The sequence below is a fragment of the Saccostrea echinata genome, unplaced genomic scaffold (genome assembly GCF_033153115.1).
Source record: "Saccostrea echinata isolate AGI-Se365-2 ecotype Australia unplaced genomic scaffold, CSIRO_AGI_Sech_v1 ptg000009l, whole genome shotgun sequence".
Lineage (NCBI taxonomy): Eukaryota > Metazoa > Mollusca > Bivalvia > Ostreida > Ostreidae > Saccostrea > Saccostrea echinata.
Window position 1 is genome coordinate 2,850,793 of NW_026889758.1, and position 19,017 is coordinate 2,869,809.

At 34.2% G+C, this 19,017-nt stretch overlaps 2 protein-coding genes across 2 annotated transcripts; both read right to left on the bottom strand.

The window, feature by feature from the left end:
- Positions 1 to 4,438: 4,438 nt before the first annotated feature.
- LOC133181612 (uncharacterized) lies at positions 4,439 to 8,837 on the bottom strand. The gene has a single exon (XM_061316158.1). The coding sequence runs from the start codon at positions 8,835 to 8,837 to the stop codon at positions 4,542 to 4,544; it is 4,296 nt and encodes a 1,431-aa protein (XP_061172142.1). The 3' UTR covers positions 4,439 to 4,541.
- A 3,004-nt stretch (positions 8,838 to 11,841) lies between these two features.
- Positions 11,842 to 17,073, bottom strand: LOC133183167 (uncharacterized). Its single transcript, XM_061318117.1, has 3 exons — positions 16,882 to 17,073; positions 12,575 to 12,965; positions 11,842 to 12,449 (listed from the first exon to the last, which is right to left on the bottom strand). Exons 1-3 carry the CDS (start codon positions 17,059 to 17,061, stop codon positions 12,055 to 12,057), a joined length of 966 nt encoding a protein of 321 aa, XP_061174101.1. The 5' UTR covers positions 17,062 to 17,073; the 3' UTR covers positions 11,842 to 12,054.
- Positions 17,074 to 19,017: the final 1,944 nt, after the last annotated feature.

Sequence of the window (19,017 nt, forward strand, 5' to 3'; positions counted from 1 at the left end):
ATTACTGTTTCGAGGATACGTAAATTCGTGGATAATGATCATACAACGACAAAAAATTGTCACCTTTTCATTTTTTTAATTCTCCGTATGGTTCAGCGGGAATCTTCACGCCATTTACAATGTTAAGAGAATAGTTACTAACAGGTGAAAACTCTTTAGTTTAATATGAATATTTAACTCATCTGTATTTTTAAAAGTCGGAACCTTCAAGCGTTTACAACGCAGTATACATATCCATGGTATATAACAATAAAGGTTGAGGAATTCCAATGCTGTCTCCATTGTAACACTTTGATCTGGATTGGCAAATTAAATGTCAGATATTGAAACAGATTATTAAAAACAATTAATTAAAATAGACTTTAATTTAAGACCAGGTGTCTCCTCCGTCCAGGCCCCAGTGTTGGACTTGACCAAACTTTGAACATTACAAAAATTTAAAGATTTCTTCTTTAATCATAGACATGTATCAGACAAAATGGTTTCATGGTTACACAAAGAACATATATAACCCTCTTCAGTGAGCAAACTGATTTTAAGATTTCAAGGAGTGTATAACTCTCTATCTTAATTGTAAAGTTCATTTTCCCTGGGTCCCGCAAATCAGCCCTCAGAATTTGACTACAATTGTCATATATTGAAAGTTAATCATATCTTTTAAAATCTTTTTACTCATGGACATCTAAAAGACAAATTGTTTACAGGATCATAATGAAGACTTAATTTTTACCGTAATTGTTATTAAATCATTTTTGCAAGGTTAAGGTCCAAGGGTGGGGCTAAGTTGGTCATGTATTGAAACTTTGAAAATCTTTACTCATGGACATATATAGACAAACAATTTACATGATTACAATGCGTACTTCACCCATAAGCTACGTTGGTCATGAATTGGATATTTTTTAAATAAAATGTTCCATAATAGCTTCTTTATTCCTGAACTTCTTGGAGAAAAGCAACATGACTGACCTAATGAGTCCTAATGAAACTGTAATACTTTTGTTACCACATTCTAGACCAGTTCCAAATGGGCCGAAGTGGTCATAATCTGAGAAACTGATAGTAATCAGATGACTGTAAAGGTCCATGGGCCTTTTTTCAAATTACATGTATGTATCATGGGGTATATAAGGAAACATCGGGGTATTCAGCAAAATCCTTTAAAAATCTTTTCCTTCAGAACAAAATTGACATGCTAGTCATATAAATTTGAAACATCTCTATACTGTGTGGGTATTGGCCCTTGGTGCCAAAATGTCGCGGGTTCCAATCCACTGTGTAACGGGGAGATCGGTCCTTCGGATGAGACCGTAAAACCCGAGGTCCCTTGTCGTAGGTGCTGGCACGAAAAAATCCCTCACTGCTTTAAGGCCATAAGTGCCGAGTGACAGGTCTAAATTTGCAGCCCTCCGCCGGCAAGTGGTGTCGTTTCAATATGAGTGAAAAATTCTCATTGACGTTAAGCAAACAAACAAACAGATGGCATACAAGAAGTACTTTTTTGCATTTAATTTGCCTGTTCCACAGAATGATGTGCAATAATGTTTTGAGATTTAGACTAATTGATGCCAAGGGCTAAAAAGGGTGTTCCGAAATGTGTGTTGACATTGGAACTTCTCTACATATTACCCGGTAATAGGTAGAATTTCTATGCATATGATTAACACTTTTATGTTGATGGGCAAAGTTTTCGAATTTCTATTTTTCCTCTAGAGCTCCTTTGAGGCTCAAAAAGATCTTGTTCCTTCGTCAAGTTTCTCAAAGAAATTTCACTTTAGGCTTTCTAGCTCTAGCCGAAGGCTCAAGTGAGCTTTTCTGATCAAATTTTGTCCGTTGTCTGTCGTTGTCGTTGTCGTAAACTTTTCACATTTTCATCTTCTCCAGAACTACTGGGCCAATTTTAATCAAACTTGGCACAAAGTATCCTTGGGTGAAGGGGATTCAGGTTTGTTCAAATGAAGGGCCACGCCCCCCTCCAAGGGGAGATAATAACGAAATAGCAAAAAATAAATGGCATTATTGAAAAATCTTCTTCTCAAGAAATAATGGGCCAGGAAAGATGAAACTCATGTGGAATTATTGTCAGGTAGTGTAGACTCAAATTTGTTCAAATCATGACCCCTCGGGGTAGGGTGGGGCCACAATGGACGATCAAAGTTTTACATAGGGATATATAGGAAAAATCTTCAAAAATCTTCTTCTCAAGAACAGCAAAGCTATGATTGGTCATATTTATACGGAAGCATCCTCAGGTGGTGTAGATTCAAGTTTGTTCAAATCATGATCCCCGGGGGTAGGTTGGGGGCACAATGGACGATCAAAGTTTTACGTAGGAATATGGGAAAAATCTTCAAAAATCTTCTTCTCAAGAACAGCAAAGCAATGATTGGTAATATTTAAATGGATATTCCTCAGGTGGTGTAGATTCAAGTTTGTGCAAATCATAACCCCCGAGGGTAGGGTGGGGCCACAATGGACGATCAAAGTTTTAAATAGGGATATATAGGGAAAAAACTTCAAAAATCTTCTTCTCAAGAACAGCAAAGCTATGATTGGTCAAATTTTATGGAAGCATCATCAGGTGATGTGGGTTCAAGTTTATTTAAAACATGACCCCCGGGGGTAGGTTGGGGAAGATTAAAGTTTTAATTAACATAGGAATATATATGAAAAATCTTCAAAAATCTTCTTCTCAAGAACAGCAAAGTTATGATTGGTAATATTTATATGGAAGCATCATCAGGTGGTGTAGATTCAAATTTGTTCAAATCATGACCCCCGGGGGTTGGGTGGGGCCACAATGGACGATCAAAGTTTAACATAGGAGTATATAGGAAAAATCTTCTTCTCGAGAACAGCAATTTTGTCATTGGTCATATTTATTTGGAAGCATCCTCAGGTGGTGTAGATTCAAATTTGTTCAAATCATGACCCCCGGGGGTTGGGTGGGGCCACAATGGACGATCAAAGTTTAACATAGGAGTATATAGGAAAAATCTTCTTCTCCAGAACAGCAATTTTGTCATTGGTCATATTTATTTGGAAGCATCCTCAGGTGGTGTAGATTCAAGTTTGTTCAAATCATGACCCCCGGGGGTTGGGTGGGGCCACAATGGACGATCAAAGTTTAACATAGGAGTATATAGGAAAAATCTTCTTCTCGAGAACAGCAATTTTGTGATTGGTCATATTTATTTGGAAGCATCCTCGGGTGGTGTAGATTCAAGTTTGTTCAAATCATGACCCCCGGGGGTAGGGTGGGGCCACAATGGACAATCAAAGTTTTACGTAGCAATATATACGAAAAATCTTCTCAAGAACAGCAAAGCTATGATTGGTCATATTTATATGGAAGTATCCTCAGGTGGTGTAGAATCAAGTTTGTTCAAATCATGACCTCCAGGGGTAGGGTGGGGCCACAATGAAAGTTCAAACTTGTAGAGAAAAATTTCAAAAATCATGTAAGCATCCTTAGTTAGTGTAGATTTAATTTTGTTCAAATCATACCCCCCTCCCATTCACTTTTAGGGGTAGGTTGGGGCCACTTATGCATTTAAGGTTTTCAATACTAAACAGATTTTTCCTCTTTTTCTAGCCACAGTGCTCAGGTGAGCGATGTGGCCCCTGGGCCTCTTGTTTAGAATTAGATTTTATGGAATAATATTGCTAAAGTTGTAAATGTGTAAAAAGGTTGCCTTTTTTGCCTAAAACATCTGGTTAATCTGATTTAGATCTTTTGGCAAGTTTTATTCCAATAAGCTTTAAGTTGTTGCATAATTGTTTTGGATTTACACCTATTCTTCACCTTTGTGTTTCCATACATCTTTATGTGACGTCATAAATCAAAGGACTCTATAATTGACATCAGAAGAATAGCAGTTTATAAATGACACTAATAGTAATGTATTATTTACGCAGCTATATTATGTAGGTACTTTATTCGAGACAATTATTGGACAAAATTTAACGAGTGGCTTTGAAGGTCAAAAATGTAAAACGTTAATAGTAACGACAGACAGAAGGAAAATTTTTGATTCGAGAAAAAATAATTTGAACAAAAAAAAATTAAGGTAAAAGAAGGGAAAATTAAAGTAGGTCAAGATCATAAGGTTAACAGATTGGACATGTTTGGCAATAAATTAAGCAAGACAGAATTTGTTGTTCCAATGAGAAACGCTATATGGTGAAAAATTGAGGAAAGACGGACGAAATTTATCTAACATATGAGTCAAAAAGTGATATTTTGAGTTTTATTTTCAATATTCAATTCTTTCTGCAAATCTAAGCCCATCGACTGAAAAAAAATTTCCTTAAAGCAAAGTCATCTTATGCAGTGGAAAAATATAAAACCACGAAAATGACATAAAAACTTATATTACATGTATATTACATTTTTATCATCAATTTCTCTTTTGATAGAAAAAGAAACAAACAACTGTTTAATTATAATTAATACTTTAATAGTGTAACAAAGATAACTATATACATACATAAATATATATGATAGAAAACAGATAAAACACCAAAATAAATCTACACGTTTAATACTTTGACGTCCTGCGTTTTGAATACTGATTTATCTTTTGCAATGAATTTTGGAACAGCTGACTTTGGTGTAGCACAGATGAACCAAAAATAACAGGTTGAAAATGTAAAGGAAGAAGAGGCTTCAGGCCCATAACATGTTTGTTGACTTGTTGTTGGATGATATTAGGTTGCATAGGATACGGTGTGATAAAAGGTCTTATTGATAGGTTTGATGAAAATCTTTTTCCATACAATGGACGACTAGAATATCTGTTACCGTAAGTATTTTTATATCCATACCCCCGATTTCTTTTGTAGGGTAGATGAGGTGTAGTTCGGTAGCTGTGACCATAACCTGTTTTCTTATCATACGAATTCCTAGTGTTCAAACCATAACCATATCCTGGTTTTTTATCATATATTGTCTTCAAGCCTCGATATCCGTAACCATAACTATTTTTTCCGTAGCCATAATTCTGTCTTTTACTGTACGGATTCCTTTTGTAATACCCCTTATTAAGATTTTGTTTGTAGCTATTGGTCCAGGCCTTTTGTAAGTCGACATTCATAATCTCGTTTTCTAAGACATCATATGAAGACACTTTCTTTGATTTCGTTTTCTTTGGTTTGAACATAAAATAGAAATGCTGCTGTTTTTGTTTGGGTGCAGGAGCAGGAATTGGTTTGTTTGGTATATAAACTCTCGGTGTCGGTTCTGGTTTAGGAACAGGTGGCAGATTAATAGGGATTCTCCAAATTTGTAACCTCGGTGTTGGTTCAGGTTTTGGAGGAGGTGCAATTGGTGTTCTTAGAATTTGTAATTTCGGTATTGGTTCTGTTTTAGGAGGGGGAAGTGTGGGGGGAGGGAGAGTAAGGGGAGGGTTAGTCGGGGGAGGAAACGTTGGAGGGAATATTGGTGTTCTTAAAATTTGTAGCTTTGGAATAGGAGGGGGAGGGGGAGTTGTAGGGGATGGAGGTATATACGTTCTATGAATTATTGTTCGAGACGGAGAAGGGGGAGGAGGAGGGGTAGGAGATGGGGGAATATAAGTTTTATGTACTATTGTTCGAGGCGGAGAAGGGGGAGGAGGAGGAGGAGTGGTAGGTGTTGGGGGAATATATGTTCTATGTATTATAGGAGGAGAAGGGGGAGGCGGGGGTGGAGGAGTAGGGGAGTGTATTATCGGCTGAGGCGGAAAAGTGGGAGGTGGAGGAGGAGAAGGCGCCAGATAGGTTCTGTGTATTATTGGTTGAGGAGGATTTGTAGGGGGAGGGGGAGGGGTAGTTGATGGTACTGCATATGTTCTATACATTATTGGTTGAGGAGGAATCACTGGAACTGGAGTTGTTGGTTCGTAATTAATTCTGTTGATTTGGAGATGATTGACCTGTAATGTTGGTGGGATGTATTCTATCGTATTGTCATCATCATTATATTTATGATAGATTCTACTTTCCTCTTGATATCTATTGTGATGTTCACTTTCCCAAGCATGCTTGTCGAAGAAATTGCGATAATGGTTAACATTATTCTTTGGTGGATGTGCTTGAGCAGCGATGGGCAAGTGTTCTTCACTGCTTTTGTGGTAATCCTCAGCTGACGAGTAGTACTCCTGGCTGTAAGATTCAGAACTATCATCTTCCCACATATGTGCCATACTGTGACCAATCTCTTCGCTTCCTATTTCTTTACTTCCACTCTCCCCATCGCGTTCGTTTGATGTTGATGAAGACCTAATTCGAGACTCTGAATAAGAAGTAGTTCTTGTTATGCCTTTGTTATGCTTATGATGTGGTGATAATGTCTCTTCACTACTATAATCGTCATATTCTTCACTTGCGCTCTTGTCATAGTTTATGTCTTTTCTATGCTTATAATGTGGTGATAAAATCTCTTCACTACTGTAATCGTCATATTTTTCACTTCCGCTGTTGTCATCGTTTAATTGGTGGAAAAAATCACTTCCTTTGGTTGATTTGCGATAAGCCTCTCTCAGCTTATTTGCAAATGCCACTGCGTCTTTTGCAACAAAGCGTTTGTTTTTCCATATACCCCCTGCTGAAAGGTTTTCCTTGGATTCATCAACATAGTCATCACCTTCTCGACTTTCTCCATCACTATCAACATGTTTACCTTTATACGATGCAACAGTTGAGGGCGTTTTATTTGAGGAATCCTTGCTATATAGCTTTTTGTTCACCAATTTATATTTTGAAGACCGATCGTCATATTCGTCGACGTAATCTGGGGTATCCTCATATTGGTAATCAATGTCCTCTCCACTTTCGAAACTGTCGCCCTCTTCATCATGCCCAAAGTCTTTAACATAAAATGGTACTTTAAAGGAACCTTTCTTGTTCACTGGGTTTCTACTGTATGTCTTTTTATTAGGTACTTTAACCTTTGAAGACCGATCTTCGTATTCATCAACATAATCTGGAATATCCTCATATTGGTAATCAATGTCCTCTCCACTTTCGAAACTGTCGCCCTCTTCATCATGCCCAAAGTCTTTAACATAAAATGGTACTTTAAAGGAACCTTTCTTGTTCACTGGGTTTCTACTGTATGTCTTTTTATTAGGTACTTTAATCTTTGAAGACCGATCTTCGTATTCATCAACATAATCTGGAATATCCTCATATTGGTAATCGATGTCCTCTCCACTTTCAAAACTGTCGCCCTCTTCATGATATTCAATGTCTTTAACAGAAACTGATTTCCCATAGGTAGCCTTATCATTTGATGTGCCCCTATCGTATGACTTTTCATCAAACATCTTAGCCTTTGCAGGCTTTTCTTCATTTCCATCGGTATAATCAGGGTTGTCCTTAGATTGATAATCATAATCCTCTTCATTTTCCAAGCTGTCATCCTCCTCATAATCGTACTTTCCGTCAATCTCAGTATGTTTCTCATTATAATGTTGGTTCGATATCTTTCTCTCAGGCTCGAGAGATGGCACTTCTTTTCTTTTGGTTATTTTGTCTGGGATTTGAAAACTGAAGAAATCTTTCCAGAGTAGACTTTCCAGCTTTCCATCTTCTACATTCCCTGCAGTATCAACACTACTAGCCTCCTTGTTTTCAGTTGCATGACTTGGTGTGTGATAATGATAATCGTGATCTGTTACTAGAGCGTGTGGTTCTTCATTTTCATTTATTCTCTTGTCTTGAGCAACTGATTCAACTTGACTTTTGGGTATGAAATTCCATTTCAGGTTAAATAATTCATGATGTGGTTCTATCCGATTTTCGGGTTCCGATTTCCAATCAATGGTTTTTGATTCATGGAGTGGCTCAACATGACTTTTGGGTGCGAAATTCCACTCGGTGTTTTCTGGTTCCTGGAGTGATTCCATGGTTCTGTCGGGCGTAAAAATCCATTCCGTGTTGTCTGCTTCGTGATGTGGTTCTGCCTGATTTTCGGGAGTATACATCCAATCAACATTATTTAGTTCTTGTTTCCCACCAAGTACCCTTATTATAAAGTCTGAAATATCATAATCGTCATCTTTTTCTTCTCTGTTTTCATCTCTTTCTTCAATGAGGTCTTCGATATCATCTTCGGATAGAAGTTCTTCATTTTCTTCATTCGTATTTTGTGAAATCCTTGTTCGAATAATAGGCGATTCGCTTTCAAATAAGCGTACAAAATTCAATAATAAACTTGTATTTTTATCGCTTCCTATATTTACTGAATAATTTGCATTAACTGAAGAAAATTCTGAGGTGTTATTGACTTTTGTAGGTGGACTGACCTGTTCTTTATATTGTTTGAATTTTGACAAAATATTTTGCAAAACTTTTCCTGGAATAACTTGAATTGTGTCATCTCGAGTGTCATTAATGTTTTCAGTGCTGTTACTCGAAATCCTTTCTTTTATCATTGAACGAAGTTTTCGTATCTTCTGCAGGAAACTTTGTATTTGTTTTAAGCGAATTGCATTGGTCTTTTTTAAGCGTATGCTATTATTCATCATCATCTTTGGTTGTTCACGCGGTGCATCGTCTGCAGTGTTATTAAATTCATTATCAGGACTTTCTGCAGTGACAGATACGTTAAGTAAATGCGAATCCAATGTGTCTTTTGACTGATTGAATGTTTTTACTTTGTTTACTTCTATCTCTGGATTTAGTTCTTGTGGGTCCGTAGGTTTTGCCTGCTGTTCATGCTCTGTTTTTGATGATAAGTTTGTTGGAAGTGTTGACGCAAACGCACTGGCTGTGGTTGCCGTAACCATGGTGGACGTTGGAGCGCCATCTACCAGGACTGCAACCAGCAAGACTGACGTAACAAAGCTCAACATCTGCAATGAAATTTAAAAAAACATGTTTGAAAATCATAAGATTCGGTTGAGACGTAATCATTCATCTGCGAAATATTCAGATAGAATGTATCTATCACTTTTTAATTAAAATTACATTAAGCAATGCAAAAAGAAGAGACATATGATTAGAGTGGCATCAAGTTAAAAGCTATTTTAGATGACAAAAATGATTAACTGAACGCAAATCAGATAAAACTGTATAAAAATGAAATCTTTAAAAAAATATTTAAAAATAAAAGTTTGATTATTATTTAGTAAATGTATATCTGTATAACGGGCTCGGGGTTAGAATATTTTTTTTAAAAAATATTTAAAAAATAAAAGTTTGATTATTATTTAGTAAATGTATATCTGTATATCGGTCTCGGGGTTAGAATATTTTTTTTAATTATAAAAATATCAGTTTCAAACATGCTTGTTGGCCATATGATCATCGATGTAATTTCTTCGCATTTCCAATATTTAAGTTTTATAATATTCGTTGCAATATGCTCTGGAATCTTTCCTTTGGGTACAATAATTTGTCGATCTGTATCGTTAACTTCTAATTTTATTCCGTTAAAGGCCCCTGTTATGGTTTCTTTGGTCAGTGTTTCAATTCACATGCATATTTCAATTACAAACGATCTGACAAAAGTTTATGAATAAAGTTAATGTATTTAATAGGACTAGTTTTATGCACTGCCCTTAAAAGAAAACTATGATGGGTTGGCCTTTCAGGAAAAAAATTAATAAACCAAAGTGACCGAATTTTGATTTGTTGATGTTTTTAACCACACCTCTTTCTGAGACAGGTGAGTTGATTTAAGATTTTGACAAGTTTTCCGTCAGGTTTGACGGTTCATGATTGACCCAGAAGTTCCGATTGAGTTATAGCTCCATTGCAAATATAATTATTATTTATTTTGAGAAACAAATCGTTATTTTTATCGGAGATATCATTTGCATGTATAATGACCCATTAATTCTTTCTGATTTATGGCTTGGCTAAAACAAATCAGTATAGTATACCTCAAAAAGTACACAATTTAACATTTTTTTTTATAAAAGAAAGACGTTTAAAGTACGTTTGTATGTCACTATATCCATAAGAATTATTCAAAAAGTCAGTGTAGTAAAGAAATAAATATTGATATTGAGAAAATGTAGATTATATGAACATAGAAATGGAGGGGGGTCAACATTATTATATGTATCTGAAAAATCATTAGTTTTTTGGGTGGTGGGGTGGGGGTTGATTGGTTTTTTTTTTTAAAGATAATACTATTTCTAGCATATGCTTATTTTAGAAGATTTTAAGATATTACTATGTATGCAAATTTATTAAGTTCAAGTTTTGAAGATATTTCTATGCTAAGAGCATAATTATTTTAGTGTTTTAATGCTATTACTATGTAGAGCATACTTTTTAAAGAAGCTGTGAAGATATAAACTATGTAAATCCTTTTTTCACAAACAAGTTAGGTTGCTTTTATTTTTATCCCATTTTGAATTCTTAAGTGAGATGTAAAATCAAAATGATGAAGATTACGTTTAATAAGTATTAGGATTTCTGCAGAAATGTTCAACACCCATTTACATGAACAGATCAAAAAATAAAGAAACTGCATGCACTTTACCAATTCAAGGATATTTTTTTAATATCATATAGAATAGTAGGCATTAAAGGTAAAAATATTTTTAAACTTATTTTGACTTACTGAGAATTGTGATGCTCAAGTTACATTTAGATAACAGTAAATTCCGTCGTGTAAGTGAGTTAACATTGTAATTTTTCAAAGTCAGCATACAATAAATACACAACATAGCCAAGTATTTTTGTTATAGAAAAAAGTTTGGACCTTAACATTTTCACCAATTTAAACTTATAAAACTACTTCAAGCTGAAGACTGACCTGTCTGCGTCCTCTGGTAATGACCAGTTTATTTTTAATCAAGTATAAAAAGTAAGTACTAAATAAGTATTTCAGTGCCACATGTCAAATATTACAACGAGGATAATCCAATATTACAATCGCATAATTAATATTGGCATCCTGCTTCAACGACATATGACAAAATAAAGAATTTATTTATTTTTTTTTTTACAATTTTAAAGCAGTCATAATTATTACTTAATTGTTGTTATAGCAATGACATGCTGTAATGTCAAATTCGTGTGAAGTGAATATTCAAAACTGATATATATATTACTGAAGTACTATTGCTACATGTAACTGTTACTATGCATATCAAGCCCAGACATGTACCCTCTCCTCAACCTACTACCACCCTGGCGGCCAATTTTTCTGAAGATTAAAAGCTATTAAAGAACATTATTTTCTTGGATTTACTTTAGAGCTTTAAAAAGATAACTTTGTTATTTAAATTTTAATTTTTAGGAAATAACTACTTAAATTTTAGTTGATTGCAATTACGTTTGTACTTACAATGAGTACTGAAAACGCGATAAGTATCCAATATTTTAATAAATGGAATGGTATACCTTTTATAAAACAGTGCAGTACTTTTAAAAAGCTAGGAAATGATCACTGCACCGTGACATGTGCAGTTAATCGATCAAATCAGCGGAAGATATTTTTTTACAGTATCAAAATATACATTGTACATACCCTTTTGCCTGGAGTCCCGGTAGACTTTTCACTTCAGCAGTCCATTCATCAAATAAGTTAAAAACCAAACTCTCCCGAGTAAATTCTCCAGTGGCCCTGTGCCTTACATACTAATGAGAGAAGAAGGAAAGCTCTTCTGTGGTCACATTATTATTGGTGAATCTAATTAATACCAAATGATCGCCATAATTAGACATAATTGAGGGGGAAAGACAAAGATAAAAGGTTTCAAATGAATCAGTTTTAGGATTTTGATTGGCAGTGAATATGGTTTTCAACTCTATAATAATTTGACTTGAATTTTAAATTTAATTGCAGTGTGTGTAAATATAGTAAAAATCATGATATTTTTATTTATTATTAGCAATATATTTATTTAAGGCAGAGTGTAATTGCTGTGAATTTAAAATCGTCAAGCCCTGTTACATTTTGACACAAGTACAAACATACAACAGATGAAGGACTACCACTTTGTTTAACTCTCTAACTCTATAACATAAAATTAAATTAATATTATACATTTATAAAGAATAGATTTTATTGAAGTTTCTAAAAATGTGTTTTGCTTTTCAAAAGGCGTTATATTATACCAATAAGTTTAAAAGTTTTACTTCTTTAAATTCACATTTACAATGTGATGTCGGACATTTCGGACAACTTTGTAAACACCACTGAATCATTCCCGGAACGGAACGCCAACGCTTAGTAGGGCGACAGTTCATTTGATTGGCTTTGTTTTTAACCATGTCAATGTATTTTCCGCTTCCTTTTCTTTTCAATTTTGAAACCATATCTTCATCCGATATTTCACTGGTATCTTCACTAGATTTTTTGTTGTCGGTTTCTTCTGAGTCTTCTGTTGAATCTTTTTGTATGATTTTTATCTTCTTTAGGATGCTTATGTCAGCACAGTTGTAGAATTGTTCTTGTGGACCAAGCCCAATACCACATCCGCTATCACCACAACCCCAGCTGTTACCTGAATGAAAAAAAAATGTTTTCTTTGGTAAACTTTGCATCAAGCTGAAATTTATTTCCTTGAAGAGGAATCAACCTGGTACTAGATGTTGGTCTGTGACTACATAGAAATCCTGATTGTATTACCTGCGTTATATTTCCATTGAAGAACACATTTTTTGCATGAAAAATCAGATGGCAATTTGATCCTCAATGAAATCAGTTTCTGTTTCCCAACATAAAACCTCTTGACGGTTCTTTTCCCTTTGTTATTGGGTAGTATACGTAATACATTCTTATCTAGGCACTCCTGGGTGACAGGTTGGTCACTGTTGTCATGGGAACAGAGTTTGAACTCCATCCATCCTAAGTGGTTGGCAGTTAGATTGACAACAACGTCAATATCCTCACCGGAGCGATACGTTCTGATTACGACCCCCTTTCCAAAGAACCCACCGTCCTCGTTAGGGCGGGGTGGCAGAAGATCGTAGGCGTCCCCACAAATACCACATTTACCGCCATTCTGAGTCCAGTGGCGCTAGAAATAAGGCAGAATATTAGTAACATTTAATACAATCCCCTAGGAATGAATTGTCACGTCTTTATCTTCAACATCTCTTTTATTGTTTTCTCTTTTAAAACATTCTCTTTGTCTTCTTTTGAAATAAAAATAAAATCATTAGTAAGATAAAAAGTTTTTTTTTTTAAATATTTTATTCTGTTTTCTTTGGATCTGCAAGCAACTGAAAAATCAATTAATTATCACCATTTAATCCTTTTTTATGCCCCCGTATCGAAGATTGGGGGTATATAGTTTTTGCCCTGTCCGTCTGTCTGTCTGTTTGTCCGCAAAAACTTTAACATTGCCCATAACTTTTGATTGGTTGGAGCTATGACTTTCATATTTCACATGTGCATTCCTTGTGACAAGACCTTTCCTTGGGCACCCTCATATTTGACCTTTTGATCTTGACCTTGGAGTTTGACCATCTTTTACAAAATTTTATGAGACTTTAACCTTGGCCATAACTTTTGAACAGTTGGTGCTTTGGGTTTCAAACTTCATTTGTATATTTCTTGTGACAAGACCTTCCTTTGGATACCAACAACTTTGACCTTTTGATCTTGACCTAGGAGTTTGACCTACTTTTGAAAAACTTTAACCTTGGCCATAACTTTGGAAAGGTTGGTGTTAGGGTTTCCATTTTTAAAATGTCAATTCCTTGTGACAAGACCCTCTTGGATACCAAGCACTTTCACCCTTTGACCTTGGGGTTTAACTTACTTTTGAAAAACTTTTATCTTGGTCATAACTTTTAATCATTTTGTGCTAGGGCTTTCATACTTCACATGTGCATTCCTTGTGACAAGACTTCCCTTTGGATACCAACAATTTTGGCAGTGACCTTGACCGAGGAGTTTTGAACTACTTTTAAAAAACTTTAACCTTCGTCTTTACATGTGAACGTTTGGTTCTAGGGCTTTCACATTTCACGAACATTGTGTATCACTAGTGACAAGACCTTCCCTTGGGGCCCCATTTGACCTTGACCTTGACGTTTTACTTACTTTTAAAAAACTTAAACCTTCGCCATAACTTTTGAACAGTTGGTGCTAGGGGTTTCAAATTTCACAGGTATATTCCTCGAGACAAGACCTTTCTTTTGGTACCAACATTTTTGATCTCTTGACCTGGAGTTTGACTTGCATTTCAGAAACTTTAACCTTCGCCATAAGCTGTCATACAGGGGACATCAGTATTTCACAAACACATTTTGTCTTTTTAATATCACGACGTATATTTTTCAATTCTTATAGTTTAGCATATATATGCAAAACATATGCTAAACTGTCTCGGACATTTGTTTAAGTTCGGTATGATAGATAGACACAGCAAGTAAATGATGATGAATTGGATAAAGCTTGTTTTTTTCATGATTTTGCATGTCCACAGCGATGTTTCTTTATAGCTTCATAAGCACGTGACACATCAGCAGGGCAGTTATCATGAGTTCAAAGAGGTCAAACTATTTCATTTAAACGCAGTCCTCATCATATTTTTGCTGTCGATACCGCCTTTCCACGCACTTCAATAAACAAGTATTTTGCGCGGTGGAAAAATGATGAATGTCACCTCAATGATAACTCAAGGTCGAGACGCCCCAAAGAAATGAAAAACAATATTAAAATTTGTCTCTTCAACTGAAAAACGGTACCATTCGTCACTCTTAATTAGTAGCAAAATTTCATCTCTTAAAGTAGTTCTCTAAGTTCGTGCCTCTTAGTTCATTTTCGTAATAAAGTCTAGATGGGAAGTTTTTTTTTCCCCCGTGACTGCTGATACATGCTAAGAAGACTATTGAATCTATAGCTACAAAGTAAACGAGCATCAGAACTCAAAACTTTATAACCATTGATACCCTAAAAAAAGAAGAAAAAAAAGTTGTACAAGGAGATAATGAACCTAAAATTGTTGTAATACGACTTATTTGAATTATAATTTATAATAAGTTAAACAAAGATACAGTGCCATATCAAATATCAGAGCTTCCAATTAAAGCCCTTATTTCATTAGCACAAGATAGACAATTGTCATGTACATGTACTTAGTCCAATTCTAAAATACCAAACGTGTTTTTTTAGTTAAATGGTAAGTTTCTCAGAAAAAAATCCCTTTTCTATCCAAAGCTTTGAATCGTTTAAAGCGATGAATTTTTTTAATGAAATTCTGTAGATTAAAAGTAAAAAAGTTTTACGCCTCCTTATTGCGATCGATCAAAGAGAATCTTTTATAAAAATACCAGGAAGTGAGTGAAAAACTTCAACCTCTAAACAAGATATCAAAGCCTGGATCAAAATAGCAACTTCTTCTGGAGAAAAACTTAGTTCTAAATAGCACCTAAAAGTATAAGAACCAGATGTTTAAGAATATCAATGATATTAATTTTTTTTTACCTCTTAAAGAATTTAATCTCTTTTGACTTTTTACCTATCTAGTATGTAAAAATAGATTTGGTCAGGATACCGGTGTACCTGACCTGACTACAGATATGTGGGGATAAAGTGACCCAGCTTAAGTTTACAGATGATATACGTTACTAATGCGGTCTATTTATAAACATCATCGTACATCAAAATGTATTCTTTTACGTCTTTCCTAAAAGCAAGTCGTCCAGTTGACGAAGCATATAATTTATAGATAATTCATCAACCGGACAACAATTAACAGGACACAATTAATTTGTCCACTGTAAAAGGTCAACAACTGAATTATACAATGCAGTTGATTAATATTTTCTGAATGTTTAAAATGAATAAAAAAAATTAAAAAGCATATAGCCATAAAGATAGAGTTGTGTAAACCGATAACCTTTTAAAGGATTTTTTAATCAACAGGTAAATTCATCAAAGCTTTGCAACTGAATGTGTAAATTAATGTCATTGAAGAATGTATTTGTTTTAGGATCTACAACATGACTTGTTATCTTAAGAATGTTAATGCACGTCCTTATAAATTCTTTTGTGCATAATGCCCTATTTGTCTAAAAATTATTAAAACAGACGAATAATTTTTCCATACAAAGTTATATAACTATTGGAGTTGAGTTACAGTTTAAAAGACGAAAAATAAGGACATATAAGATTTTGTTTGAATATATATATATATATATATATATATATATATATATATATATATATATATATATATATATATATATATATATATATATATATATATATATATATATATATATATATAATAATTATATAGAACAATGCTAATTTTTTCCCCTTAAAATCTTTTGTATCCAGTTCATTATATCTAAATCTCATTTCATTTGTAAATGTACTAATTCTACATTTAACAATTGCTTTGATTTTAAATGCCATCATACTAATTAAGTTTAATTTTTTTTCTAGTGAACTAAATAGTGAGAAAGCTAAACCGTGAAAGATTTATGGTGCGTGCATGTAATTGTAATTTTCTACTGACAGAGGTCGTAAAAGTAAGCAGTAAGGTGGGACATTATCTGAAATTTATTATAAATACTTTAGTAATAGTAGACATTATATATGATTAAACGTGTATTTTCTACCCTCCCTTCTTCCAATCAAGTGTTCTGATTTTTTGAACTTATTTCAGCAGAGAAAACATATCTTTATGACCCCTGAATTCAAATCAAGTTAATATTCATCACTTAAGCAACGTTAAATATTGATTCTATCATTGCATATTAAAATCTACTTTAATCAATTTTACTTTAAAGTTTAAATATTAAAATTATTTTAAGTTATGATTAAAGGTGAGATTAAAAAATATCGTATATATCATCCAAGTTTTTACCTTATTGGAAGTGTAAAACATTTCTTATTACAAAAGTGATTGTTTTATTTAAACTGGTTGATTTCATTTTAATTATAAATGTCTGTGAATCAACCATCCCGCCACTCACCTTAAATCCGCCACAATTAAGGGCGTTATCATTGTAATTATCAGGCCCGAGTCCATGTCTCCAGAGAGAGGAACGCTGGGGTGGTTCCACGAGGTATCCATGGCCTTTGGTTCTAGGAAGGCCGTAAAATATCACGACAATCAAAATCCAGAGCCAGCGCATACACGGAGTCCACTGCATCTTGACTGTGTGCAACCATCGGAAACCAGAGAAATTTAAATAAAATTGGTAAAGAAGGAGGAAGGTGTTTACAAAGGCCAGACTTATTGCAACTGCAGGGTATGAATGTGTATCACACAATGCACAGAGTCTTTTGTGGGTCAAAAATACCGGCTAGCGACGTTTCCATATGAACTTTGTGACCTATACCTTAAACATCTGAGATTTGGGTCTGTTTGGGGGTAATTAATAATAAACTAACAACACGGTCGAATGTCAAAAGGCATAGGATGAGATCATTACAACAGAGGTATAAAACTCATCAAAGGGATAAGTCAGCAAATCTTAAACAGAAACTTTTTAAAACATTCAAATATCATTTAAGCCAAGACAGATTTTTAAATTCACTACATACGAGTGAGAGAGAGAGAATATAGTGGTCAAGTTAGTCTAAGTTCAATTTCCTTTATTTCACTTTGCTAATTTACATGCTGATATTTATGGCTTGAATTCATAGAATCCTAAACAACCTGTATTTCGGGGAATATTAACGGACACCGGAGACCTAGAATGACGGTAAATTGGACACTCTGCAAATTCTAAGAATTATGAAGCTTTAATTTAATAAGGTATATCAGGATTAAAATATATGTACTGCTTTTGAATTGTTCTTAAAAAAGGCCATTCAGGGACAGCGATTGAAAAGTTAAGTTCACAAGAAAAATCATTACACTGTATTCATTTCAAAGGGATGATAAATTTTATAATCCATTGTATAACTTAAGCTGTGACATTCATAAAAGTTTCTGTTAAGCCACAAATATTTGTATTGTATTTTAAAGTTGTATGTGTGTGAGTGGGGAAGATGGGGGTAGAAAAAAAATGACAATTTACCTGAAAAATCTTTGTCAAGCCCTAAAAGGGATATTTGTCCAAACTCGTAAAATCCCATTTCGTGAGGAGTGGATGGGGTGGGTGGGGGAGAAAAATTTTGAATATTAACATGAAATGATTTAAGTATTTCGTAACAAAAAGAGGTGGTCAACTGGCCTTTCAATGATCATTTTCATACTAAATCAACGATGAAACGATAAAAAATTATGTTCGGAAAAGGGGTAGCTGCCCCTATACTACGTTCCTGTATACACACCGCTAATTTTATACTCATCTTAGAGCGTATTGATTCCAAATTTTTGATTTTACGTTGGTATAATCATTTAAATTGGATAGTGCATTTTTATTTCCATGATATATAAGGTTCAACAAACGAACCTAATGGTTTCCTCAGGCAAGTCTGACGTCGTCCTTCCCTAGTGACACAAGTACATTTTAGGCGACTCTCATCACGAATCTAAAGTCTGAATAAGACTTTGTTCGTAACCCTTCAGGATAATACTCAAACCATGCACTTATTATAGCTAAATCACAATTGAGTCATTGTTAAAGTAAAATTATTTTCACTCTAATGCACTATTTATCTGTAATTTTATAATTAACGCTGATTTAACGATATTTTTTGTCTCATAAGAACATTAGACAAATAGTATTAATATTTATGGGTACATTCAAAATTTCGATTTGATACTTGTAATATTTGATCTGTGATATGAACCTTATCGGGCGCGTTATTCAAGGTAGTCCCTACCATGGCAAAAGAAAGCAAAGCACAAAGCACAAACAGGTATTTGAAAGAACATCATGAAGATCACAAAAACTTTATTAAGTTACCCCACCCCCAATTTATTAGGTATATATTATCCAGAATATTTTTGCTATTTAAACTTTAGTTACCTTAAGCTAACACAAGATTTTCACTTCAATTTTAGCCATTTTGTTGTTGTTGTTGTTGTTGATTTTATGTTCTTATTTCACATACATTTTGAATAATATACTTCTCTGTTTATAAGTAGCATGTTTGACATATAGGAAAAGTTTTATTTTTTATTTAATCATACGTAGTACTTGATTGCACAACAT

Excerpts from the sequence above, each read along its gene's own strand:
- LOC133181612 (XM_061316158.1), bottom strand. The coding sequence starts at position 8,837 with ATGTTGAGCTTTGTTACGTCAGTCTTGCTGGTTGCAGTCCTGGTAGAT.
- LOC133183167 (XM_061318117.1), bottom strand. The coding sequence starts at position 17,061 with ATGCAGTGGACTCCGTGTATGCGCTGGCTCTGGATTTTGATTGTCGTG. Across the intron at positions 12,966-16,881 it reads TTAATTGTGGCGGATTTAAG|CGCCACTGGACTCAGAATGG; the intron begins GTGAGTGGCGGG and ends CCTTATTTCTAG. Across the intron at positions 12,450-12,574 it reads TCAATGGAAATATAACGCAG|GTAACAGCTGGGGTTGTGGT; the intron begins GTAATACAATCA and ends TTTTTCATTCAG.